Source organism: Podarcis vaucheri (assembly GCF_965113315.1).
Source record: "Podarcis vaucheri genome assembly, chromosome: 6".
Lineage (NCBI taxonomy): Eukaryota > Metazoa > Chordata > Lepidosauria > Squamata > Lacertidae > Podarcis > Podarcis vaucheri.
The window spans coordinates 61,861,811-61,887,981 of record NC_138764.1 but is presented as its reverse complement, the minus strand read 5'-3'; the positions used below and the strand labels follow the sequence as shown (position 1 = coordinate 61,887,981).

The window sequence follows — 26,171 nt, the reverse complement described above, 5'->3', positions numbered from 1 at the left end:
TGGCATAAGAAGCCAGGCACAAGCCCTGCAGATCAGATGGCAATTGGGATGTGCTACCAAGAGTGGGGTGTGCAATTGGGAACATAATTCTGCAACACCCAGCATAAAACCTAATAACTTTTACATGTTGATTGTAAACGTCTTGTCTGTGTCAGTGTGCACTGCTTGAAATGCTGATGGGAAGGTGGCGGCGTTTGGTCCCATGTTTTCCCGACCAGGACATGGAGAGCCTGAGCATGCAGGTGACAGGGAGAGGCCAACAGGCAGCTGCAGCTCTGCTGACGTCAAGCCATCAAAATGCCTGGCATGCCATCTACTTCATTATCTCCTTTCCTTGTGGTCTAGGCAGGAGTATGATCTAATCCCATTTCCAAGCAACCCCCCACCGTCATAATTCGGCAGAGGGCTTCCAATAAAGGGCCTTGCAAGCTGTTACCAGATTCTCTTTTGTGTTGGAAGCCACATGGGGGCTGGATTTAGGGCTGATTTCTCGGGGCCTTAATTTAATCCAGAGCAAATAAACTAGAGGTTTGGAGCTGGGCAGCATCTCTCTGGGTAACCTAGAGGCATAAGCACTCTTTGGGGATTCCTAGTATTAGAAGCTTTATTCCCACCTGCTCCCCAAAAGCAGTTTTCTGAACAGCTGGCATTGTCCTTGACCTGTGGAGAGCCAGACTTCATGGTATTTAAAAGGAAAAGATCCATGGCCTTTGCAGGATAAAATAATTACATGGTTGAAGGGGCAAACAGTCCATCAGCTCCAAATCTGTGTGGTAAAATATGACCCTACCTATATCATATTTCGCCTTATACAACCTGCATAATCTATCCACAGATCAACCCACAGAATGCAGTCTGTTTGAAAACCTATGTCATCTGAGTAAATTCTATAGGAATATCTTTCCTGGCTTAGATACAGCCATTTATTCAGTCTTGTGTTCAGCCTCTGATAGAGACTATAGGCAGGATCCACCTACCGGTCCCATCAGTGGAAGCCCTGCACAATGACTTCCACTTGTGCAGTGGGGCTTCCCTTGCTCTTCTGCCTCTGTGTGCCCCCACACCTCAGAAAATGGCTGTGGGGGAAGGGGATCAGGAAGATCCCCAAAACAACACACAGGGGAGGGGAGGAGGTATCATTCTGCCTGGCAAGCTGGAGTGCTTGCAGAAGACGAGACGATTGGAGTGTGATGTACTTGAGAGAACTTAGTCCCTTGAGTCCCTTATTAGTCTTCTGGTAATGATGAGCATGTTTATTTGTTGCAACTTACCTAATAAAAAATGGAAACCACAAAGAACCAACAATAATAACAACAATAAAGCAAGACCCAAAGTGATGGCCACAAACTTGGAAGGCTGTAAAAGAGGATTTGACAAACTCCTGGTAGATAAAGCTATCAATGGCTACTAACCACAATAGCTATGTTCTCCCTCTGCTGTCAGAGGCAGTGTGCTTCTGAATGCCAGGTGGGGAGAATCACAGGTGGGGAAAGTTGCTGTTGCACTCAGGTATGTGGCCTTCCTATGGGCATATGCAGAAAGTGCTGCTGTGCTCAAGTCCTGGGTTTGGGCTTCCCAGAGGCATCTGGTTGGCCACTGTGAGAGCAGGATCCTGCACTGGATTGGCCTTTGACCTGATCTAGCAGGGCTCTTCTTAAGAGCTGTTGTCTCTTTCCCTACTGTCCATGGGACAGCAAATATTCACTTTCTTTTCCTATCTATGCCACATGTTACTGTTGTTGTTAACATGGGATAGAAGGTAGAGGCAAAACCTAAGACTGAATCCAGCCACTGTTTTACACTGGTGATATTATAGACCATTTTTAGCACAAGCTGCCTTGCTCTGTTTTGTAAATGAATGTTCCCTTTGTTTGAGTACATAGGAAGCGGCCTTTTCTCAGGTCTGATTATTTGTCCTCTTGCCTAGTATTTTCTGTTCTGACTGGCAGCAGATGTCCAGGATTGCAGACAAAGGTTTTCCACACAACCTGTTCCTTGTCTTTTAGCTGAAGTTGACTTTTAACTGAAGAACCTGCATGCAAAAACAAGTCCTCTATCACTGAACTATGGTCCCTTGCCTAAATGGTTTTCAGTGAATGAGGATGTGCCCTAAAAAATGCCCAACACTCTCCTGGGCTGCACATGGCAAGTGCAGGTCAGTACCGATAGGCAAACTTTTCTATTGTGGGATTTGATTGTTACTAATCTTCTCCCTGAGGAACCTCAAACAAGTTCTGATGAACCCCAAGGACTCCAAAATACAGTTTGAAAACATATGCAAAATACCATCCCAATCTCTGAGCGGTGCAAGATTCCAGGGATTCCAGGCACTTACTCAGGGTTCATGTTTCCTTTTGGGAATGAGGCACAGTGGAGACTGTGGTATCTTTATGGTTTATGGTTTATTGACACATATATGCAACCTGAGTCTATGATGGAGAAGTTCTGTGATAGAGTCTATGATGGAGGCCCCTCTGAACAGCAGCGAAGTGCTGACATTGGGGAAGCATCTCAGAACAACTAATATAGCAGAATAAATCCACCACTAATGCACTATTATTTTGTCAAGTACATGTTGAACCTATAATAAAACACCAGTTTGGAGGGGCTACCAGTCATTATGTTGCATTTCAGCATCTATCTACAGTATCTATCTATCTATCTATATCTATATCTATATCTATATCTATATCTATATCTATATCTATATCTATATCTATATCTATATCTATATCTATCTATATCTATCTATCTATCTATCTATCTATCTATCTATCTATCTATCTATCTATCTACAGTAGCTTTCCCCAACCTGGTGACATTCAGATGTTGCTGGACTCCCATCAGTTCCAGCCTGCGTAGCTTATGATAATGGTAGTTATAATCAAACATCTGGAGATTGGGGAAGGCTGATCTAGAATTAAACAGGAGGATTAATTAATTCTTGATTTGCATTTGTAACGAGGCATGGTAGTTCTATTAGCCCAATACATTTTGCTGTGCAAAGCCAAGCCAAGATGCATCCTACAACCCCAATGTTAGGGTCAGCACTTCAAAAAGTCCTGCTGTACCATTCAAACACCAATTCCAGTCTCCACCTATCTCCCCTCATAGTGTTATCTGAAGCAGGTCCCTATTGCATGGCAGGGGCATGACAACATCTATGAATATTAGCTGTGCACAAGTGACAGATCCCTTTAGATCCTGTTCCCTCCCCACTGAGATCTGGTGTCAGATTTTCCATGCGCTCTGGGAACCAGAGGCCCAACTCATTTGCTCACATATCATGTTCTGCAGCACAGGCTCTTGCTGTCCCTGGGATCTCAATGTCCCAAATTTCATAGAATCATAGAATAGAATAATAGAATCATAGAGTTGGAATAGACCACAAGGGCCATTGAGTCCAACCCCCTGCCAAGCAGGAAACACCATCAGAGCACTCCTGACATATGGTTGTCAAGCCTCTGCTTAAAGACCTCCAAAGAAGGAGACACCATCACACTCCTTGGCAGCAAATTCCACTGTCGAACAGCTCTTACTGTCAGGAAGTTCTTCCTAATGTTTAGGCTTCTGCTTTTCCCTTTCTCCTGTTTCTGTCCTCTGTTGGTTTCTCCTGCCTGTGGAACTGCCAACAAGAACCAGGACATTCTGGGACTTAAGAGAGCATGTTGCATAAAGATTCACACGCCTCTCTCTTCTAGAATTTCCTGTACAGGCACAAATTCTCTCCCCCTCACCCCAATTGTTGTTTTCCAACACTGATTCAGATCGACTCCAACAAATCTCACAAGATCTCGTGTGATCCCATATAGATCCAGGGAAATTAGAAGAAGCATCTTCAAGCATGATCTTTATCAATACTATAATGAATAGAATAGAATAGAATAAGGCTAGGCTTCCTTGAACCTTCATATCTGGGTGAAGTTCCAATTTCCCCTGCCTAGGCTCACATCAGCTTAATTAGGAACATTAAAATTTATGCCAGTATCTTGCATGAACATTTGGTTGAAAGCATAGTCTTATTTTAAGATTGTCCTCCACTTTCTTGCATTATTTGCAGGATAAAGCACTAAAAATACAGAATGAGAGAGAGAGAGAGAGAGAGAGAGAGAGAGAGAGAGACACCTGGTGGGTTCAGCCACATTTGTGAGCAATTGTACATGTTCCCATGTGAAAGCAGCAGAGACATCCATTTTGTCAAAACTTGTGTCAGTGGGTGATATAATTTGGGGGGATGGGTATGTGAGGAATGAACCCAGTGAGGCTGTATGGTCTGAAGGCATGTGAGGCTGCAGGAGCACAGCAGATTTGAGTCTGGCCAGTGCCTGGATGGGCGATTGTTCCTTGGGTTCCATGATGGAAGAAAGGTGGGAGAGAAGTGCAAGGGGGAAATTAAATAAGAGTAAACATTTTGGGCGCATTAATGAAGTTTGCAGGATCATAGTTGCTGGAAGTGGTGCCAGTAGAAATATTACTTCCCATAATATTAGAAGTCACAAATATGTCTTCTCAAATATTGAGGGCTGGGGGTGGCGGTGGTGGAATATAAGTTGGTGGTAACTGAGCATGCAGTTTGCATGCAGATGGGTCCAGGTTCAATTCCTGGTACTGTATGTCTAGTTAAAACATTCAGGGTAGCAAGTAATAGGGAAAGAAAGAACTGCCTGAGACCCTGGAGAGCTCCTACCAACCAGAGTAGTAATACTGGGCTAAATGTAGTATAAATGGTATAAGGCCGCTTCCTATGTGGCTAAATATATTGTCAGCAGTTTGTATTTTCACCGGGAGCTCTCCAAAGGTCACAGTCTTCTATCTTAATGGAAGCCTTTGAGTTGAACAATCCCTTGAGCATCTGTGCCTGATTTGTCAGTGCTGTGTTTGAATTACCTGCCCATTAGAAATTACACTGTGCCAGCAAGTCTGAGTTGAAACCAACTTGTACTGCCTGTGCAAGGAAGGAACGGAGTGCTTGCTTTGCTTAGGTTAAGTTGTTCTTTTATTTGCTTTTTCTGCAAAAAGAGCCAAACTTTCGCAGATCTATGACAGAGATACGGCTTTTGAAATGTCAGCCTTTTACATTGTGCTTTGATTAGTACAAACACCATTGCAGTTTTTTTAAAAAAATGATCAAATGCTAAAGTTTTCTTGAAATCTTTTTTTGGTTTTTTGGTTTTAACTATGGGTATTAATTTCAGCTATGATTATAATTTTCCAATTATAACATGCCATGTAAGAGATAGGATTTAATAGTGATCAAAGGAGGTCAGCAACTCATGCAGTTATTTATTATTTTTATTTTAAAGAGCTCCACGGTTCATGTGTTTGTGTCATCGCTGGAAAACCCTTTTACCTCCCCAGTGCCCCACTTTCTAAATCTGTAACGTATCTTGTCTTTAGCTGTAGCTGTGCAGATCCACATGAGTTTTTAATTTCATTTAATTATCCCTCCCAGAGATAATTAGGAAATATCTGTAGCTGTAAATTAGAGACGTTGGACCGCTCTGTGTGATAAGTGGCAGGAACCTGCAGGCCTGGGTTGCTTTAAGAACAAATCAAACTGTAAGATGCCCTCTTCCACTTGTCTTTCATTGGCCAGCAACGGGTCTCTGGCTTGCAGCAAGTGGTGACATTTAATTATATCTTATTTACGATATAGCATTCATGTTGGGGAGCAAATATGGGTCCAGCCCTTGGGCAGAAACTTGCTACAAACAGCAGTACGGAAATGAATTTTTTTGGCACACTGAAGTGAGCAAAGATAGTAACGTACTGTACAGAACACTTCTGCAAATAAAACCCTTACACAAAGGGTACCTTTATTTGGCTCAAAGAAGGCTGCAGGAAGCTCGAGAGATTCCTCTGCTGCTGTTTTTAAATGTGAGCAGTGATTCCCAGGAACCTGAAAGGTGGCCCAAAATGCTATACCGAAATAAGTCATGGCATGAAGGCAATGAACCAGTGCCCTTCCTCATACCAATATTCCCACCTCTCTGACGATAAAGCCATTCATCCTTATTTTGCTGACATGAAATTGATAATAGTTTCTGGTTGGCATGTGGTGGTTGAAAATTTGTGGCTTAATAGTTTGAACTCATGTTTTATTCGTTTTTAGCAGTCCTGTGTGCTGCTAGAAATGACAGAGATTAAAAGCAGTACAGTGGTACCTCAGGTTAAGTACTTACTTCTTTCTGGAGGTCTGTTTTTAACCTGAAACTGTTCTTAACCTGAAGCACCACTTTAGCTAATGGGGCCTCCTGCTGCCACTGCACTGCCGGAGCACAATTTCTGTTCTCATCCTGAAGCAAAGTTATTAACCCGAGGTAATATTTCTGGGTTAGCGGAGTCTGTAACCTGAAGCGTATGTAACCTGAAGCGTATGTAACCCGAGGTACCACTGTATACACATTGTTGGCTTGAATACAAACAAATAAAATAAATGTATGCTACTTTTGTTAGGGTCATTGCTGTATGATTGGGTTTGGCCATTGCTATGCTTCTTACTAGCACTGAGTCACGATTTCTGAAATGCCACATGAAAATTCTAGAGTTCCTTGACAGAGAGTATAGTACAATTTGAGGACGGGGAGGGTTGTGTGGCGATACCAATAAAAAGAAGAGGCCTTGTAAGCTATAGACTCCAGACACATTTGGATATCCTAGCCTCAACAGCAGCAGCCTTTTAACCACACTCTCATTTCAGAGTGATTCTTTTCCCTCCCACCTTTAAAGCCTCAGGGAACAGCCAGGCTTTCTGCTTGGTTTGTGACAGTTCCCAAGGTTGCCATGGAAATTCAGAAGGCTCATCCCTTTCTCTGTTGAGGCCAGGCCTCTCTGTACCAAAGACAGATGGGTGTGATGTTTCAAAGCTCAGATTAAAATAAAAGAAAGTTCATTCAGATCATGAGTTCAGGGCTGAAATGTTTGTGAATAAATAACCCATAAGATGTCATCCTGGGTTCATGACGAAGTTGTGTATAGGACAGTTCTTTGAGGGAGATTGTACCAGGCCAAATGTGGATACTGCAGTGACTGAGATTTAAGAGATTTGGGTTCCATTATCTCTGCTGCCATCTTTATATAAGATTCTGGTTCATTTAGCTAGTCTCAGATCTGTACTTCTAATATTTCTATGACATTTGCCTGTGCCCACCTTCATAAGCATTGTTAAGCCATGTCTGAGGCTGTGGGGGTGCCCATTCTGCAGTCTCACCGAAACCTTGATTCTTGGAACTTAGTGCATGATTATTTGGAAATAAATAACCTGTTTCAGGTAGGTGTGTTTAGGTTCAAAGTCAAACTCTAGGTTCTCCTATGTGCATCCACTCTGGCCTTCTGAATGTGTTCAACTTACCCACCTGATACTTGATAAGATACCAAAACATTATTTTCTGTAACAAGCAGGTGTTTTGTTTTTGTTTTTAAATCAAATCTACTTTTCACAGCAAGTGGAGAATTAATAAAATCTAGTGAGGAAGCTCTGATGGTATGATGCATTCAATTCATACCACCTCACCTATTCCCAGTTTGATGGAAAATGTCTTCAAAAAGCCAAACCTCCCAAGAAGTCACTGAGAGTTGTTAGGGGACCTGTGGTAGACCTGCACCGTTTGCAAACTGCAGTTCCCAGGATTTCTTGGGGGAAAGCCTTGACTGTTAAAGTGGTATAAGAGTGCTTTAAATGTATAGTATGGATTTGACCCTAGTTTTTGCTCTGCACAAGAAGACATTGCAACAAACTAGGGCAAATGTGTGAGTTCACACTCAACAGCCGCAATCTTTTATCAAGGTGTGTTGCCTTTACAGTGTCTTTTCTATTATATCTGTGTACATTTTGGATACCCCACTGATGTCCAATTAACTCCTGCACATAAATATCCCTCAGCCTTGATGTTATGTCTGCATGCACACATGTGTCCAGTAACTTAACACCACAAAGAAGTGCTCTTCTTTTATGTACACTTCTGCTTGAGTGTGGCTGACTAGAGTGATTTTTAAAAAGAAAACAGAATGTTTCAATATCTCACTATGCTTTATGAAGGGAATAGGAGAGAAGCTATTGAGAACTGGACTGTGTGTGGTCCATACCTGGGCCCTTTAATCTTAGAAGGAAAAGCAGCATATCACAGGGAGCAAGCAAGTTGTTGTCTGCATAGCAGTGCAAACAAATAATGATTCTCAAATAATCCCAATGGGCTTTATTCTGATATCTCACCTGGGATAGATAGGAAAATTTTCTGAAAACAATAGTTCAAAAGTAGCTGTTTGAGGACCTCCCCTGACAAGCTGACCTTCCATTTCATTCTGACATTAAAACTGCAGAAAGAATACCTGGCCAGAAGAAGACAGTATGAGATGCTAGTCTCTGTACCATGTGAGCATCTGGCCTTTGCTTGCAGGGCTGTCAGCTGTGCATTACACCCCAATGGCATTTTAAAATGTTAGTTTAGCCACAGTTCTAGTTGCTGGGCAATTTAAGATGTGTAAATATTCACATAAGCAGGAGTTTCCCTTCATCTGGGTGAAATAGACACCACAGATTTTGTTTTGACCCCTAAACATGTAAAGGTTCACAGAGTAACACGGGCATGTCCCAGCCCCTGTGTCAATAGCATTTTACATGATCATATCTGATTTCTCTTTTAAACACACACACCAGTGAATAAACTATTGAGATTCTTAGAAAGTTGAGGTAATTTTGATCTGTTTTAGTTCTTTAATTTTTTTGTATGTTTTAAAGTAGGATTGCAATTGTTTCTTGATTTTACTGTTTTATCCTTTGTAAACTGCTTTGAAGGCTTTTTCTTCTTAACAATCAAGCAGTCTATAAATTTTATGAAATAAACAAACAAGCAAGCAAGCAAACAAACTGTAAGGAAGTCTCACCATTGGAGTAGATCTGAATACATAGAAATAACCTGGCTCTGCAACCAAGGTGCTCCTTTGAGAGGCAACGTGCAGACTAAGGATGACAAACAGGAATACAGACGCAAGTTTATCATCCCAAAAAACAAAATAAAACACCAGACTGAACTTCCAAACTCCAGCACTGAATGTGGTTTGAGCCCATCTGTGATTTTTTGGGTCGTGTGTTGACAAGTTCCCTTTGATGGGTTCGGCATGTTAAAGGTTTTGGTCCCTCCTCCTTTCTCACCCTCAGGAAAGTAGAAAGAGATTTGCTGTTGCTCACCATAAAGATATTATCTGATCCTGACCATGGGCAACTCTCTCTTCTGCATTTGATTATCCCTTTGCCCTTCCTGACAGGATTCCTTCCCCTGCCCTCTTATTGCCAAATGACCCAGAAGAGAAGTTGCCTGGGCTCATGAAGAGCTATTTAACCTATTTTCATCTAGAGGTCTCTTTGGCCACAGAGTGACTCTTTGGTGGTTTCTTTACTGTTAACAGGCTTAGCTCTCCTCCATTGTGCCTGATCACTGGGCAGAAATGCAGAAATTACTATCAAACCATCCCTTCTAACTGGTGTGTGGGTTTCTGTGCCCCCCCTCCTTCCTTCTCCCTTTCTTTGATGACAGATCTGGAGACAAACCTGTGCAGAGTGATGGGCAGTGCTGACCAAGGTTTGACTGCTCTGCCGCGCAGCCGGGTCACCCTTCAAGATCCTTTGCTGTATTCTGGTCTCGAGAAACTGCCTGTTGCCCAAGACCCTGACAGCCAGAGCTGGAGGTCCCTTGACAGTCCTAGCCCTCCTGCCACACCCGAGCAAACCCTACCCACCTTCTGCTTGCAGTACTTTGATATGCTCTACCCAGACGACAGCAACTGGGTTCCAAAGGGTCTGGCCGAAAGCCAGCAGCCCAGCAGCCAAGGCGGCAGGGCAGAAGTACCTAAAGAACCTGAGCAGTGCCCTATCATTGACAGTCAAGGTTTGAGCCTTACACCTGATATGGACTACCAAGCCAGTCTTCACCTGGAAGAACACTCCCTGGAGCAAGTGCAGAGTATGGTGGTGGGTGAAGTGCTCAAGGACATTGAAACAGCTTGCAAGCTTCTCAATATCGCCGCAGGTGAGTGCCTAGAGCATCCTCTTCTTTTACTGCTTGGGAGGCCTAGCTAGGAAGGCCTATTAGCCCACCGAGGGGGAAATACTTATGCAGCAGAGGGCAGTGGTGTGGCTGCTGCTGCTGAGTTAATTTCCATGCAATGATGCAAATTTGTAGGCAGAAGTCAATATTGCTTGCCTAACATTGGCGGGTCCCATGCTAGTCTCAGGCCACTGCTTATGTGGCCTGTGAAAGATACCATATATGCTGATGGTGCAATGTGGCTATTGAATAGAGTTGCCACAATGGGCATGAGTCAAAACTGCATTGGGGTTGGCATGAGAATGTATTGAATAGGCCCTTGCCTCAGTGGCAGACCTTGGGGGTCTCAAATTTCACTGGTGCCCTCCCCCTGCCTCTTGCCTTCTGGTTTACTTCATAGTTGCAGCGCCCCCTGCGGTTGCACCAGCCGCACTTCCCTAAATCTGCCTCTGATTTCTTACCTCCTTGCTTTCAACCTCTGTAACAAGGGGGCCTGAAAGCATTCTAAATGTGATATTGTGTAGAATGGCCTATGCGGGGCCTGCTCTGTTTAATCATTGGTTTATCTCAAGCATCTAAAGCCAACTGAAATCTGTGAAAACTCTATTGACTTCTGTAGTGCCAAATGTTGACCTTTAGCCCATGAAACAGAGAACAGAATACAGTGGTTGCAAATCCCATTAATAATAACACCCCACCCATCTGCCTGGGCTTCCTCAGCCACTCTGGGCAGCTTCCAGCACATAAAAAGCGTCAAATATTAAAAACTTCCCAATAATGGACTGCCTTCACATGTCTTCTAAAAGTTGTGCACTTCTTTATCTCCTTGACATCGGATGTCAAATTCTAAAGACTAAGAATTTGTGATCTAAAATATTCTGTCACCCAAACCCCCCAAATTCTGCAAAATATTCAGTATCACATTTCCCATTCGATTCTGTGGTTTGGTTTTTTTTTAAGGGAAAGAACAGGGAATAACCCATGCTTCTGATTACAGTTAGCTGCAGAGGGGAATGGAGTTTCACACTGTGAAGCTCTACATACTCAAAAGGCAGAGGCCAAGGGGAAAGATACTGGGTTGGTCCAACAGTTTTGTGTCTCCTGAAATGGGTGCTGTCAACTGGGAAAATATGAAGCAGGATGGGGTTTGTATTCATTAACCATTCGGGATAAGTCCTTCGAGACCTTATCAAGCCACAGGCTTATTATGCAGCAGCATTCCTTCCTTTCCCTTTCCCTTGATTCGTCAATGTCCCCTCCCTCCGTATGAGGAGGATTGGAGAAGTCTCTGGGAATGGATGTGAGAATGTTTATCAGAATATTGTGCCCCATATCTGCTGAGTGTGTTATTCTAGGCACCAGTGTCTTGCTACCTTCCCCACTTGCCCTGGAATTAGCATTGTTGTTCACCCACATAGAACTCCTGAGTGACTTGCAGAAGACTTATTTGATTTTGTTTTCTGCTGTCTTGGAGCTATAAGGAAAGACTTCACAGCTGGTAGCACACATTATGACATGAATGCACCATTACAACTATCAGTACTGATTATTTTTTTTACTTCTACCATCCCAGTGGCTCTTGAACTGTCTAGGACTTCTGTTTCAGTGTATCTGAAGAAGTGTGCATGCACACAAAAGCTCATACCAGTAACAAACTTAGTTGGTCTCTAAGGTGCTACTGGAAGGATTTTTTTTATTTTGTTTCGGCTACAGCAGACCAACACGGCTACCTACCTGTATCTTGAACTGTTGTTCTTTTTCTCAATTTGAATCAAAGGCGGTTTAGGAGAAAATGCATCAAAATGCAATGTTTCGTAAGAAGCAACAGGATAGATATTGACTGTGGCTAACACGTGTATGCAATTTCCCAAACCGGTAGTGGAAGCACAGTCATCTGTGTATGTAGCCTGGGTTTCTGTCTGATATAAACAAATGCTATACCATGAAAAATGGCAGCTTGGAGATCACACACTGGCATCAGAGGTATTGGCTGGAGATCTTTAAAAACCATACAGCAAAAGTTGTAGCAGAAGGCATGGGATAAAGAACTCTCTGTCACTATTCATTGGCAAATGAGGCAATTTGAGCTTTTGTATATTTTTTTTATTTAAAAAAAGCAGAATGATAATTTTGTTTCATATTCTTTCAGTGTGAGACATTGAGAAAGTGTTTACATTTTATTCTCATGGTTCAATTCCTTATTATGTCATTGGCACATTAGTAGTGTCCCACAGGAAGGATTTGCTCCAAAATGTGTTAGGTCTGGAATAAATTTCATTTCAAGCATGGGGAGTTTCCCCACACATCTACCTTTGAGAGTTGTGGACAAACCAGAACATAGGGGAAGTTCTCCTCTGCTAATGATGGTCATCAAGAATGCTTTGTGCATTTTCTTTGTAGATGAATTATACTTAAGACAATACAAACTGTTGGGTGTTTTGGGGGGAATATATCTCTTTGTTTCTCTTATAGACCCAGCAGATTGGAGTCCAGGGAATGTCCAGAAGTGGATCTTGTGGACAGAACACCAATACAGGCTCCCCCAGATTGGGAAATCATTCCAGGATCTGGGTGGGAAGGACCTGTGTGCCATGTCTGAGGAGCAGTTCCGTCAGCGATCCCCAGCATGTGGGGATGTCCTGCATGCTCATCTGGACATATGGAAGTCAGGTATCTAGAGACTGAGCTGGAAAATATATATATATTGCAGCTAAAAAGCAGAACTTTTTCCCCCCTTAGCAATCTCCTATTACTACCTGAGAAATTATTCCTGCAAACCAATGCTGCCTTTACAGGGAAAGGGAAATAATTTATGTTGATGGAACTTTTCATGCCATTGGCTTATGGCCACGTTTACTGAAATTGTGCCAGCATTCAGCCTGATGGAACAGCAAGTCTTTCGGTTCAATTATTTCTCTGTTAGGCAATCAATAGTGGAAATGATGTAGGGTGGATGGGCTTGTCACACAGCAGGGAACTGGGGTTTTCCTTCCATCCAAATCTATGAGCAAGTGCTTTCCTTGAGGTCCTCAGGTGTGGGGAAACGGGGCCCATCAGAGTGCAATGGCCAGACCACTGGACCACCCTGTGACATTTGTGCTTGTTTCCCAGCTGCCTGGATGAAGGAGAAAGCTGCCCCTGGAGAGATGCATTACTGTGGTGAGCTCACCCTTTCTGCATGTAACCAAAGCAAGCAGTAAATGAATGAATGAATGAATGAATGAATGAATGGTGTGGGGAGGAGAGTAGAAACAGCTGGGAAGCGATTGGGGTGCAGATAAAGAGGTTCAGGAAACCAAGTGGTGTTTTTAGCCACTATACAAATGAATCGCAGTATGACTTGTAGCAGATGCCAGTTTGTGTCCTGCTTATTGTGTTGTCTTCTTGCTGTTGGGCAAAAAGAGGAAATATATACTTCCATTCTTTTGGGGTGATTTTTAAAATTAGAATTAAAATAGTTGTACCCCACCTTTCCACGAAAATGTCAAGGCAGCTTACAAACAGGTGACTGGAGCTGATGGGACTTGTAGGCCAAAGTATCCAGAGGGCACCAGGAAGGGAAGGCTGTTCTACAGTCTAGGTAGATGTAAGCAGAGCCTGCCGGATCAGCCAGTGGCCCATTAGTTCAGCATCCTGTTCTCACAGGGACTGATCAGATGTCTGTGGGGAACCAGCAAGATAGATTCCAGCACAAGAGCCCCTCTCCCTTTCTGTAGTTTCAGAAGCAACTGGTATAGTGGAACCTCGGTTTTCAAACGTAATCCATTCCGGAAGTCTGTTCTGCTTCCAAAATGTTAAAAAAACTGAGGATCAAAGGCCTGTCAGAAAGTTCAATGGGGAAAATTGAGAAATGCACCTCGGAAGTGCACATTTGGAAATGAAAGCATTCACTTCCAGGTTTTCGGCGTTCGGCTTCCAAAACGTTCGGCAGCCGAGACATTCGGAAACCGAGGTTTGACTATATTCAGAAGCATTGTTGCCTCCAACTGTTGAGGCAGAGCCTGGCCATCATGGCTTGTAGCCATCAATAAACACCCCCTCTATAAATCTGTCTAATCCTATTTCAAAGCCATCTAAGTTAGCGGCCATCACTGCCTCCTGATTGATTGATTGATTGATTGATTGATTGATTGATAGATACGCCGCCCATCTAACTGGGTTACCCCAGTCACTCTGGGTGGCTTCCAACAAATTAAAACACAGTAAATCAAACATTCTCCTGCCAACCTAGCAGTTCAAAAGCACGTCAAAGTGCAAGTAGATAAATAGGTACCTCTCTGGCGGGAAGGAAAATGGCATTTCCGTGCGCTGCTCTGGTTCACCAGAAGCGGCTTAGTCATGCTGGCCACATGACCCGGAAGATGTACACCGGCTCCCTTGGCCAGTAAAGCAAGATGAGCGCCGCAACCCCAGAGTCGGCCACAATTGGACCTAATGGTCAGGGGGTCTCTCTACCTTTACCTTTAAATCAAACATTAAAAACTTCCCTATACAGGGCTGCCTTTAGATGTCTTCTAAAAGTCAAATAGTTTAACTATGTGCTGTGTGAATAAGTACTTTTAAACATCTGTCCTGAATCTTCCAACAGTGCAACAACAGAGAAGGCTCTCTCTTGTATCTCAGCTAAATGTAGCTGAGATGTTAGTGGGATAGAAAGCAGAGCCTTTACTGTGGGTATTTATGGGCAGACAGGCTGATATGGAAGGAGGTGATCATTTGGCCCGCTTGATTCTAAGCCATTTAGTGCTTTAAATGTATCAATCAGCATTTTGAATTCAGTATGGAAATAAACAGGAAGCCAGTGTAGCTCTTGCAAAAGGAGTCACTTGCTCCCAACCATTACCCCCAGTCACAGGCCTAACTGCCACATTCTCTACTGGGTGAAATTGCTGTATGTTTTTCAAAGGCAGCCCTGTGCAAAGTGCATTGTAGCAGTCTAATCTGCCTCCTGGCCATAGTAATTTGGGTTTTCTGATCATTAACTGGGTCTGGTTCTCTGTTGCTATAGGAAGTGAAGAGAACTGGACAGACAGTGAGGTGGACTCATCATGCTCCGGCCAACCCATTCACCTGTGGCAGTTTCTGAAAGAGCTTCTTCTGAAACCCCATAACTATGGACGCTTCATTCGCTGGCTTAATAAGGAAAAAGGTGAGTGTTGTTGATTCCTTCTTGAAATTTCAGTGCCACCTCCTGACTTAGGAGCATAGGCCTTCATCTCCAGGTTTCATTCATGCAATCATAAACTCAGAGATATTTTATGGTGGTGGTTCTAATGTCCAGGCATATTAAACCATTGGCGTGAAAACTCTGACCTCCATTGCTCATGATTCATATATGTAAGGTTACTATTGTGCCTCTCCATATCTAAGTGATATGTGACCTATTCCTATGAAGCTCTCTTGCAGTATTTGGTGCTTATGAGGTCATTTAAAACTTCTTTTCTGCTGCTGATTATTTATTTATTTAAAAGTATTTTTTTGAAGCCCATGCTTCAGCTAAAAAGTCCTCCAATATCACTCAAACATCACTGAAAAAGACAGCCCTGTACTTGGACTTAGAGTCTAAACAGATATGACACTAAAGATAAATAGATTGGGAGGGAGGAGGAAATATGCAAACTCAGCTACAAGATCAGTCTCTGACCAACATCTGATGTGGCAGCTGGAGCCAGAGTTAGAGAGGTATGGGGCTGACAATAATAATATTTATTAATTAGCGATTCTTTTATATCCTGCTTACATGTCACAAGGAGCTCAAAATGGAATTCTGTCAAGCTCTTAGATTCAAGTTCTTATAATGACCAGCTGGGGCAGAAATCCTCCAGGGGGGTAGGTGCCAAAAGGTGTGGGTCTCTCAATGACACCAACAGAGTTTTGCTTCCTTTACTACAGCCTGATGTTAATGGCTGTCTGTTAAACAAGCTATATTTTCAATTAGACACTCTTCCGATTCAAAATATTGTTACAGTGCCTGGGAGTTGATTACGGTTAGATTGTAAATAGATTTGGGTGAAAACAAATGCTTTAATTGGCCTTGCTGCTTCTCATATTTACTTTCTAGGTATATTCAAGATCGAAGATTCCGCCCAGGTGGCTCGTTTATGGGGAATCCGGAAGAACCGGCCTGCTATGAACTATGACAAGCTGAGTCGCTCCATCCGGCAATATTATAAGAAAGGGATCATCAGGAAACCAGACATCTCCCAACGCCTGGTCTACCAGTTTGTACACCCTGTCTGAAGAAGAAATTCAGAAACACTGACTACATTATGAGCTGGAGGACTTCTGGAAGCGTGGTACCCCTTAACCTCTGCAATATAACAATTTTAAAATGCAGATGAAGTCAGGGGTTGGACAAGAGGCAGGAGCCCATTGGATTCGTCTGCTGAACTTCCAAATAATCATGAGACCCCTGTTTGTTACTTGAGAACAAGGAAACAAATAAACTACTATTGTAAAAGTAAAACAGCAAAGAGAAGTAACTGCTGTGAAATGTGTATGAAGTACGTATGCTTCATTTGGAGGTTCACAGATTTGCATATAGGAAATTTTTCCTTTCTGTACATTTATCTAAACATATTCTCTATACATATCCAGCTGCATGCTTATGGGAACTCAAGAGGAGGAGGAAGGGTAACAGTAGAGAGAGACTTGATTCTAACCAGCAGATGTTGCTTCCTTTCCAGTGAAGTCATTGGTAGAATATGGTAGGCATAAAAGCAAAGGGGGGGGGTTGCAACTTTGCTAAATGCAAACTAGGGAGCAAATCTCTCAAAGTCGCTCATAAACGAGTCAGATCTTGCAATAAATGCATTTGGGAAGGACCTCATAGCCTAATCATCAGTGCTGTATTGTTCCATATTCTGTCATGCTGCAGTGCAAACTTCTGAGTTGTCTGAATGCCCCAATACCCTCTGATCTTCCTTTGCTGTCCGCTTATGAAGCAGAAAGCAAAAATTATTATGAGACAAGGAAATTGCTATGGCAGAGGACAGACAACAATCTGAGTGATTTGCTCATGACCCCCCCCCCCATTTTTACTAATGGCACAACGGCTTGGGATTTGATGTTGGAGATATGGAGTTTTATATTGATACAAACGAGGGGTAATCTTCAGTATAAGAGGTATGATGTAAGCAACGGTTTAGAATTTGGCTTGCAATACTATATAGGGTCTATGATTAAGAAGAGAGTATGAGGCTAGCTCAAGGGAACTGCTCAGAAAGCCTACCCAAGTTTGGTATTAATGGACCAGCCACTTTCTCATATAGTCAATGAATAAGAATGGTGACTGTTTGGGGTATTGTTAGGAGAAGGACAGAGTCACCCATTCTCAGTGTGTGAATGAGCCTGGCTTGAGAGGAAAGACAATAGGATCGTGTACAGTCCTTTTCTGGCAGAGCTCATGCTGACCCAAGACTAGAACACTCTGGCACCTGCATGCTTACAGGGGCCAACTGGCTTAGCATTTGGGTAAATCTGAGAAAAGCAGTGCCACCACTAGGCTCTCATGGTTCTGCTGGCAATCATATAAGGTGGTGTGATGCTGATCCCTGGGGGATGGCAACCATCCCAAGAACGGACAAAGCCGTAGTGCCTTTGCTGTTGACTTTCTGAAAATATGATGCTGGGTTTTTGTTGTTGTTGCGGTTCAGTAGCTAATGCTGGGAATTAGAGAGCACCTCCCAGTCTCACAGGGTGGCTTTCCATGAATCACTCTCTTGTCACTCAGATGCTCTCAGTTCCCTGCCTGCAAAATTGCCTGTGCCAAATTAAGCCAACTGTGTGCACTTTGTAACTCGGATGGATGGACAACAGCAAGGCAAAGAAGGATGTGCCATGCACATTATTTACCTCACACTGCAAATTGAGAGGATGTGGGGGAATAGTTGCATGTGTGTGGTCCTTCTGTTCTTCTGTTTTACTTGCAGACATCCTGGCAAAATCACCAGGCCTTGTTGAAAAAAATCTGTCCGGGCAACCAAAGAATAGAAGACTGAAGTTCCTCTTAATACCATGGAACAAGCACAACATTGAGACTTGTGTAATAAATAGCCAGAATGGGTACAAGGGAATCTGTTTACTGTACTGAATAATGCATAGTAGCTTAAATTACCTTTGTGTGTGTGCGTTCAAAATATTAGTGCAAATTATTACTTTGTGTAGACAGTCTTTGAATCTGAAGTTAAGTGCCTTCTCAAGGTGCAAGACCAATTCTTTGCCAAATGTTATCTGAAACTGCCTAACCAAATTGTTGCAGTTGTCATCCTCCTTTCTGGAGGGGCTCCTGTGCCTTTTAAGAGCTGCACAACAGACAGCAATTAAAAAAGGTCAAGTTGCTCCCTTGCTAATTCATCTCAGAGTTAGCCCAGTCATTTCATTAACAGAATTCTCTTCACATGGGTTTGAGACACAGCAAACCCACCTTAATTTTCCATGGGCTTGGGTGAAGGGGACAAGTCTTCATTTTAGCAGTAGCCTCCTATAGTTGTCTCAGAGTTTGCTATTCAGGTTTTCAGAACAGGATGAGTTAATTCAATTCACTATGGAGCAGAGGTCAGTATGAGTTGGCCTTGAAGAATGCTGAGTGACTCTCTCACAACTGTCAGTCGCTGAGACACAATAGTAGGTGAGTAATGGGGCTTGTCAAAGAATCATTTTGGGGGATGAGTGTAAGAGTCTGGGTTGCCCATCCCTACTCCCTTGTCAGTGTAGCTCTCTGTAAATTGTTTTGACCCTACTTTGCAAAATCCAGGATGCAGCTTTCCACTACTCCTATGATCTTTAATGTGCATTTTGTTCAACCTTTGACTAATTTGTGTTCAAAATGATTTTCTTTTACACTTGTTTTCTTGACAGCTCATAGCTTAAATGGAGGATTTAGAGACAAAGGTCCTTATGAAATTACTAACCCATATAAAAAATACATACTTAAAAACCCATTTCCAATAGCTGTTATGCAACTGCTTTTTCCTTGGTTTGCAGACAAATTAATATGTGATTAGCAGGTGGGATCCTTTTATAGAAAAAACACAATCAAATTTGCCCGTTTTGGGTATTATTCAACTATGTTTGATTCAGAGAAGTCCCACTGAAATCAATGGATTGAACACAGCCATATTTATTCATTTCAATGGGCCTATTGGTTGAATGCCATGCTTAATTTCTTTATAGTGGAGGTATACAATATAGATGCTGCTGCCGTTTGTAAAATGGAAATGTACAGATTGGGAGAGTCAACCACATCCTTGCAGTGCATAATGGGAAGACAGCAAGCAAGCATCTGGCAAATAAAATAGCTGCAGGCAATTATGATAAACGCTTAAAGAAAATGGAACTGTATGGCTATTGTCTGGCATAACAAAAAGCACCTTTTTTCCTCCCCACATTGCAATAAATTATGATGCTTCAAGCAGAAGAGGTTGGTGGTGATGAGAGATTTATATTAGAGTGTGCAAGGCGGTTGTTGCTTCTTGAGGATATGCATCTATTCATATGCGACCTATGGGTCCTAAGGACGTACAGTACCTGTTGGGAGTGTAAATACCTGGCTGTAGCACAGTGCTGAGGAAAGACATCACTAGGGAATAGTTGCTTCCTGGAAAATAAGTGCTCAAAAAATAAAATGTTAAAAACAACTCAGATTGCCTAATGTGCTCTGTCAGTTAATGCAGCTGTGAAAACCGAATGTGATAAAGGGCTCCTGTACCTTTAACAGCAGATACAGTTTTGCCCATCACTACAGCACTTGAGGAACCCAACTGCACCTGCTGAATTCCTGCTAGAGGTATCTGTTAAAGGCACAGGAGCACTATTTTCTGTTGCATGTTGTCAACCCATGTTGAGTTTCCGTTTCCTGTGTCATAAAACCTGATCCCTCCCTAGAATCTCTGCCCACAGCAACAAAGCTAAACACACTGTGCATGAATAAAATAATCCTTTTATTATTGTTTTTCTTAAGTATAGTTTTTGCTCTTTATGGAAGAAGAGGCAGACTGGCATGACACAGATACATTACTCTCCATCTGTTAGTATGTAGCTTTGCTGACAGTAACAATCTCCCCCAGCCCCCCAGGGCTTTAATCAGAAGGAGTAGACCAGGGATAGTCAACCTTTTTATACCTACCACCCATACATCTTTCTTGATGGTAAAATTTCCTTACCACCCACCAGTGCTCGATGGAAGTCAGCTTGTACCATAGAACCCCCTACCACTCCCCTAGAATCCTGAAATGCCCACTAGTGGGCAGTAGGGACCAGGTTGACAGCCCCTGGAGTAGACAAAGGGACCATAGCTTTTCTTCGGATCCAGCATTCACTATGTGGCCCTTGGCCCACACAACAATTACAGAAACCTTACTGCTGATTCTCAAGAGCACTTCCAGGAGGGTAGCCACTAGGCAGACTGTGATTCGGGCACCTCGTTTCATTACAAGGACATAAGCATGTGAAGGCTAAGGGTTTGCAAAGAATTGCATTGACTTTTAGGGTGCTGTTGAAAGTGCTGAAAAAGCTACTCCCAAGAGGTTGGCATGCTAAAAGTTAATGCACAGAGAATTCTGCATGCGCCTGCCTTTATCCATCTGCCTCTATGTGTGCCACTGGCGGCCTCTGAACTAGTACAGCTACCGTTCCAGAGATGGGCATGAGAATCAGTCCTTCCAGTGTCAGTAAATGGCTCTCTTAACAAGCAAATCTCTGCTTTCTTCTCTCTAAGAACTGGGGTGAGGGCTCCTAGGTCATGCTAGCATTAATTTTTGATACCTTGGGGGTAACGGTGCAGGGATGTGGCAGCAGAGGCTTAACTCGCGCCAGAATCAAGGCTTTCGTTAACTCTTCCTCATCCTCTACCATTAGCAAAGCACATCCATTGGTTTTCCCCCTTTGCATCTTCTGATTCCCGCTCAGCAGTCAGGGATGTCCAAATGCAATGCTTTCTATGCAGAGTGAGACAACTTAGGGAATAGTGCCTCATGTGAAAACTGCTGCTACCCTCACCAAAGATCAGCTTTACCTGTTGGAACAAGAATGGGGTATATTCAGAACTTTCTGAGCATAACAAAAAGAAAACAGAACTTTGTCAAACCGTGAGCCATATTATCCAGCTGTCAGATGGGGTGCAAGTCAGTGGCTTGCTCTTAGTATCAGGCTTGGGCTGGAGTTCAAATTAAGTCTTGAGTTTGAACTTGGAGTGAAATCTAATTTAAGTTGGAAGTGCAGCATCAGCTAGTCACTAATCTAGGAGTCAGAACTACTCCTTGTTCACCTTCCACCCCAGTGACCTGATCAACCTCAGCATGAAGCTCATCTTGTAAACATGACAGCTACATCTACATCAGGAGATGTTAAAGAGTACGAGAATCAAACAAGAATTAAAATCCATATAACATTTACATAGATCAGTTATCATTTTTGTATACACAGTAATACAGTCACAATATATATATATATATTTATTATATATATATATACCTTTTTGTTTTAAATTACACAATCAATGTACAAAAAAGAACAGGTGCATTGCTGAGACAACAGCATTCCTCAAAGTTTTCCTTAACCTAACAAAACAAAACAAAAGTTGAAGGTCGGAAAAATATTGTCTATGTTATCCAGTATGCAGCATGTTTTGTTCAGAAACAACACTTGGTTCACTGGCTCCAATAATTTGTAAGATATACAGGTTGCAGTGGAGGAGGAAGGATGGCGGCTCTATATAAAGAAACTTGGGGAAGGGGATGACTGGGGGCATTCAAGGAAAGATTTGAAGACTCATATATAGACTAGCTAAGCTACAATAGCCATAAGCATCTGTGGGTCCCCAGCCGGATGAATCCAATGTAGATGAGCACACTTTGGAAGAGGAATGTTAATAAAAGTGTACTATAAGCAGACATGAAAGAAGGAGCCTTCTGGTAAACAGAAGCAGAGCACTCTGAGGTGAGATATGCGAAATGAACAAATTAGGCAATGGGAGGTAGCTGGATGATGGAATCATCAGATTCCATCGGTTTGAAATATGTCAACCAAAGTTGGGTCAAGCCCAGGTGATGTGCAGCATTGATGATATGCACCATGTACACTGTGCTACCATGGAGAAGAGAAATTGAGAAAAGAACTGCTGAGACTTCACTCTAATCTACCTTATCATTAGCTGTTCTAGTTTCTCGGATGGAAAAAAAGGCTGCAAGGAACCCATGTATTTGAGTAAAGGGCAAGAATTTTGCCAAGGTAAGGAAGCCTGAGAAGATAAGAATACAGAAATAAATTGTGATTATTTCAGCTTCCTAACATTTGGAGAAGAAAATGCAACTTCTTAAAAGCCTATCTGACTGGAGCTATTTAAAAAAATCAACAACTGAACAATTTGTGAGTAAACAGATTTGAAGGAATGTCTTTACATTTGAGGTTTTTTTGGACAAAGATATTCTTAAAGATAATCAAATTAAATTTGCTCCCCCCCTTAATTTCATCTAATTCTACTTTTCCACAAATGTCACCAGCAACAATTTTGCTTCCCTTTAGATCAGATGTTGTAATTATGTTTAACATATCAATTCCCTATTTATATTGCATCACACACAATCACTTTGTGAATAGCTCTGTTTGCAGAAGGACTCCTCTGTGTGCAACTTTCTTTCCATGTACAAAAGTTCATTCCATTCATGGAATGATTACACTGGAGGGAACCAACTGGCATTTGCTTCTTCATCCTTCATGTGGGAATGGTGGATTCAGGTCAGCATTTAGTGCATAAAGAAACATAAGTATTATTATTTGTTTTATGTACCACCCTTCATCAAAAGATGTCAGGGTGTCTCACAATAATGTTGTAATTAACAAAAAGCATCTTCCATCCAATAATTTTTTCCCATTGAATACCAGAAATTAGTTACTCTGATTGGAGAGATTTCCACTGAAATGCTTGAATCTACTATGTGACTTTCTAGTGATGAATTTTACACCAAATCACCTATAGAGAAATGGTGGCCTCACCTATGCTTGCAGGGATACATCCAAAGTCAGTTAACCAATATCTAGGTGGTACAAAATATATTGTTTCTTTCGTGATCCTTGTAGGGCTCAAACTCATGTTCTCAGACAGGACAAAGGCTTGCTAGAAGATTCAACTTATTAAGCATGGTAGAGAACTTAAAAATAATGAAGGATCCTCATTTACTGGCACCGAAGGGTTCCTGAATCATAAAGTTTAGATCCCTGTTCAATGATATCTTTGGCCAAACAGAGCAATGACTGAAGGAAACTGTCATCCTATGCTAATTTTTCCTATGATAGCTTCTTCAGCTCTAGATAGGTGGTTCTTTTGTGCCAACTGTGAGGGATTTGGATGGGGAAAGGTAGGGAAATGTCACTTCCCTTTGATCTAGAATGCAGGTGGGGAACCTGTTCGTGCCTGAAGTCTGCATTCTTTCTGGACAACTTTCCGAGGGTTGCATGCCACAGGTAAAAGTGGGCGGAGTGACAAATGTAGAGTTTACCTTTGTACAGCAGACTAGTTTCTATGCACACCAATTTTATTCTCCATATTGATAAGCAGGAGACACTATCGGAGTTCAAGAGCACACTCCAGCCAGGGAAAACTACTCAAGTGCAAAGCAGGGCCAGGGAGGGTGTGTGGCCTGAGGAGAGTTCTGAGGGACAGACAGAGAGGCCTGGAAGGCTTGGTACTTGGGTCTCACGTTCTCCACCCCTGGTCTAGGAGCATGCTAACTTCTTACCAGTTTCCTTAATCTATGAGGTACATAGCTATCCCAACCAACTAATTTCTCGTTTCCAGTATGAACACAGACTACTTCTGGAGGCTGAAGCAAACTGAACACACTTTCACCGCTGACATGGACCTTTAAGTGTTTGGGATTACATTTAATCTAAACTCTAGGCATCCATTCACACTGTCCTCAGCTCAAAGAGCTGAAGTGCTAACTTCAGGCCCAGGAAGGAAACACAGAAATTCAGCTGACACATCCTGGCCAGCCCTCAAACTCCTTCCTTCCACTTCTGTGGAATGAATACTTTTTCCAAACAGGAGGGAGCTTCAACATGGATCTGGCGCTTTATCTGGGATTCAATCACAAATATTCCTTTTAGCAGTCTTCTTATACTGCCTGAGAAAGGGACAAAGCACCTCACTTTAGAACAAACTTTTCTCAGCAGTCTTGGTTATCTTTTCTGCTATCCTTAGGTCAGCTGACTGCTTCCATGGCTCCAAACTGTTTAAAATCAATGCACAAAATCAGACACAATTGCTGCTAATATCACAATGTGCACAGAAATCCAACTGGACTTTCCAATACTTTAAGGATACTTCTTCCTGGCACCAGCGTTGGCATCTATTACTAGCCACACATCTCACCTGCTGAACGCCTTCTGCATCATATATTGCATGATATCACACTGACAACTTCCTGTTTCCTTAATCATTAATTACGTAGGTTTTCCCGCCCCAGTTGATACAGAGATACAGCCTCCTACCTCACTTTGGCGAACTTAACCCTGTTCACACTATGAAATTTCCAGTCAACATCTGGGCAGTTGTTGTTATATTCTCCATAGCTAAAGGCTTGGATTCCAATCAAGTATATGTTTCCAAAGGCATCCTGTAGAAACTGAAAGGGCAATCTTGTTTAAGAATGAAAACTGTGGCAAATCATCACTTTCTAGCAAGGTTTTCGGACCATATCACAACAATGAATTTATCTGTCAAAGAGTGCCTGGTGGTCTGTCTGATTATACAGGCAGCCTAAATTAGCTTCAACAGGTTTGCATCTCATTGTTTTTCCTGCTTCAATAGATACCTCTCAGAATGGAAACAGCACAGAAATCTGTGTTGTTTTTGAATTAAAGGGATGCATTTGCTCCACCACTAACTGATCAGGTTCCCAATAATGGAGCCCAAGTTCAGTAAAAGAAACTGGGAGAAAGGAGCAAGTGAGGGACACTTGAATTATTTGCATAGGGTGTCCATCTTGAGCTCAAAGTTTCAGTATGTCTCCAGTCAGCAGAAGGAGAAGCCTTATCATGCTCCAAATATATGGGGGAAATGGGATCTTGGGGCTCTGCGTGGTGAACCCTTTGATTTAAATAGCATATGCATACAATAACTTCAGCAAATGCAATGGCTCAGGATGATCAGTTGACTAGTAGAATATTACTGTGCAAGAACACTGACTGAGGCTTTTTGCAGAAGACAGTTGTCTTGTTGCTTTTCAAAACGGGAATAGGCAAGAAAGAAAACGCAGAAGGGAAATGGACAGGAATAATAAATCAAATAACAAATCCTCTCTATTTTTTACTTGTTCAATCTATTCAGAGAGGGTGAAGTGGATTTAATGGCCCCAGCATTTCATAATTTTTCAGGCCAATTGCAGGGTAGATCACAAATACATTAACCTTAAAAACCAACCAATCAGAAGCCTTGTTGGTCAGGTTTTAAGGGCTTGAGGTCCTGACTTTCACTTATTAAGGAAGCCCTCCAGAGACAGTGTCGACCTTTTCGTATCTCATTATCTCAAACAGAAAGGAAGAAAATAAAAAGATTAAAGCCATCACAAAATACTCTTCAGAAATGTCTATTAAAAAAATAAGATCGGTCGGAAAATATGTTTGGATATTTCTAACTGTGCTGCGTGGGTGACGGGACGGCAAGATGGCTACTTGGCTGGAATAGAGAGATAGGCGATGACAGCGGGTTGGTTTGTTTTTCTGACAGCAGTGAGGAGAACACGATAAAACTAGATAGACTCCACGTAGTTAGCTGGATAAAGACCCAGTTGCCCGTTGTCCAGACGCCCTTGGCACCAGCCTTGTTCATCTTCTTCACCTAATTTGGTTAATTCATCACCTAGAAGAAGGAGAAGAACAAATTTGAAATTGGCAGCTCCTTGTCAATTTATCGCAGTAACGGGCAAATGGCACCAAAGGACAGGGGTGCTTTCCCAACTGTCCACTTTTCTGCTCCAAATCTCTCATCTCAGTTGCTTTCAGCATATATTTAACCTTGTGCAATTCTGCACAGGGGACGCGGGTGGCGCTGTGGGTTAAACCACAGAGCCTAGGACTTGCTGATCAGAAGGTCGGCGGTTCGAATCCCCGTGACGGAGTGAGCTCCTG

The 26,171-nt window shown here is 42.5% G+C and overlaps 2 protein-coding genes across 7 annotated transcripts in view; one reads left to right on the top strand and one right to left on the bottom strand.

Moving 5' to 3' along the window:
• SPDEF (SAM pointed domain containing ETS transcription factor) overlaps positions 1-19,681 on the top strand; it is a 31,021-nt gene extending 11,340 nt beyond the window's left edge. For all 3 annotated transcript variants that reach the window (XM_082226879.1, XM_082226880.1, XM_082226878.1), the window contains exons 2-6: positions 9,534-10,025; positions 12,516-12,713; positions 13,155-13,202; positions 15,052-15,192; positions 16,105-19,681. In XM_082226879.1, the coding sequence (XP_082083005.1) occupies positions 9,560-10,025; positions 12,516-12,713; positions 13,155-13,202; positions 15,052-15,192; positions 16,105-16,283 (1,032 nt within the window). In that variant the 5' untranslated portion in view covers positions 9,534-9,559 and the 3' untranslated portion in view covers positions 16,284-19,681. The remainder of the gene's footprint in view (positions 1-9,533; positions 10,026-12,515; positions 12,714-13,154; positions 13,203-15,051; positions 15,193-16,104) is intronic.
• A 284-nt stretch (positions 19,682-19,965) lies between these two features.
• Positions 19,966-26,171, bottom strand: part of PACSIN1 (protein kinase C and casein kinase substrate in neurons 1) — a 56,502-nt gene continuing 50,296 nt past the window's right edge. For all 4 annotated transcript variants that reach the window (XM_082226870.1, XM_082226869.1, XM_082226868.1 and 1 more), the window contains one exon: positions 19,966-25,902. In XM_082226870.1, coding sequence (XP_082082996.1) covers positions 25,793-25,902 — 110 coding nt within the window. In that variant the 3' untranslated portion in view covers positions 19,966-25,792. The remainder of the gene's footprint in view (positions 25,903-26,171) is intronic.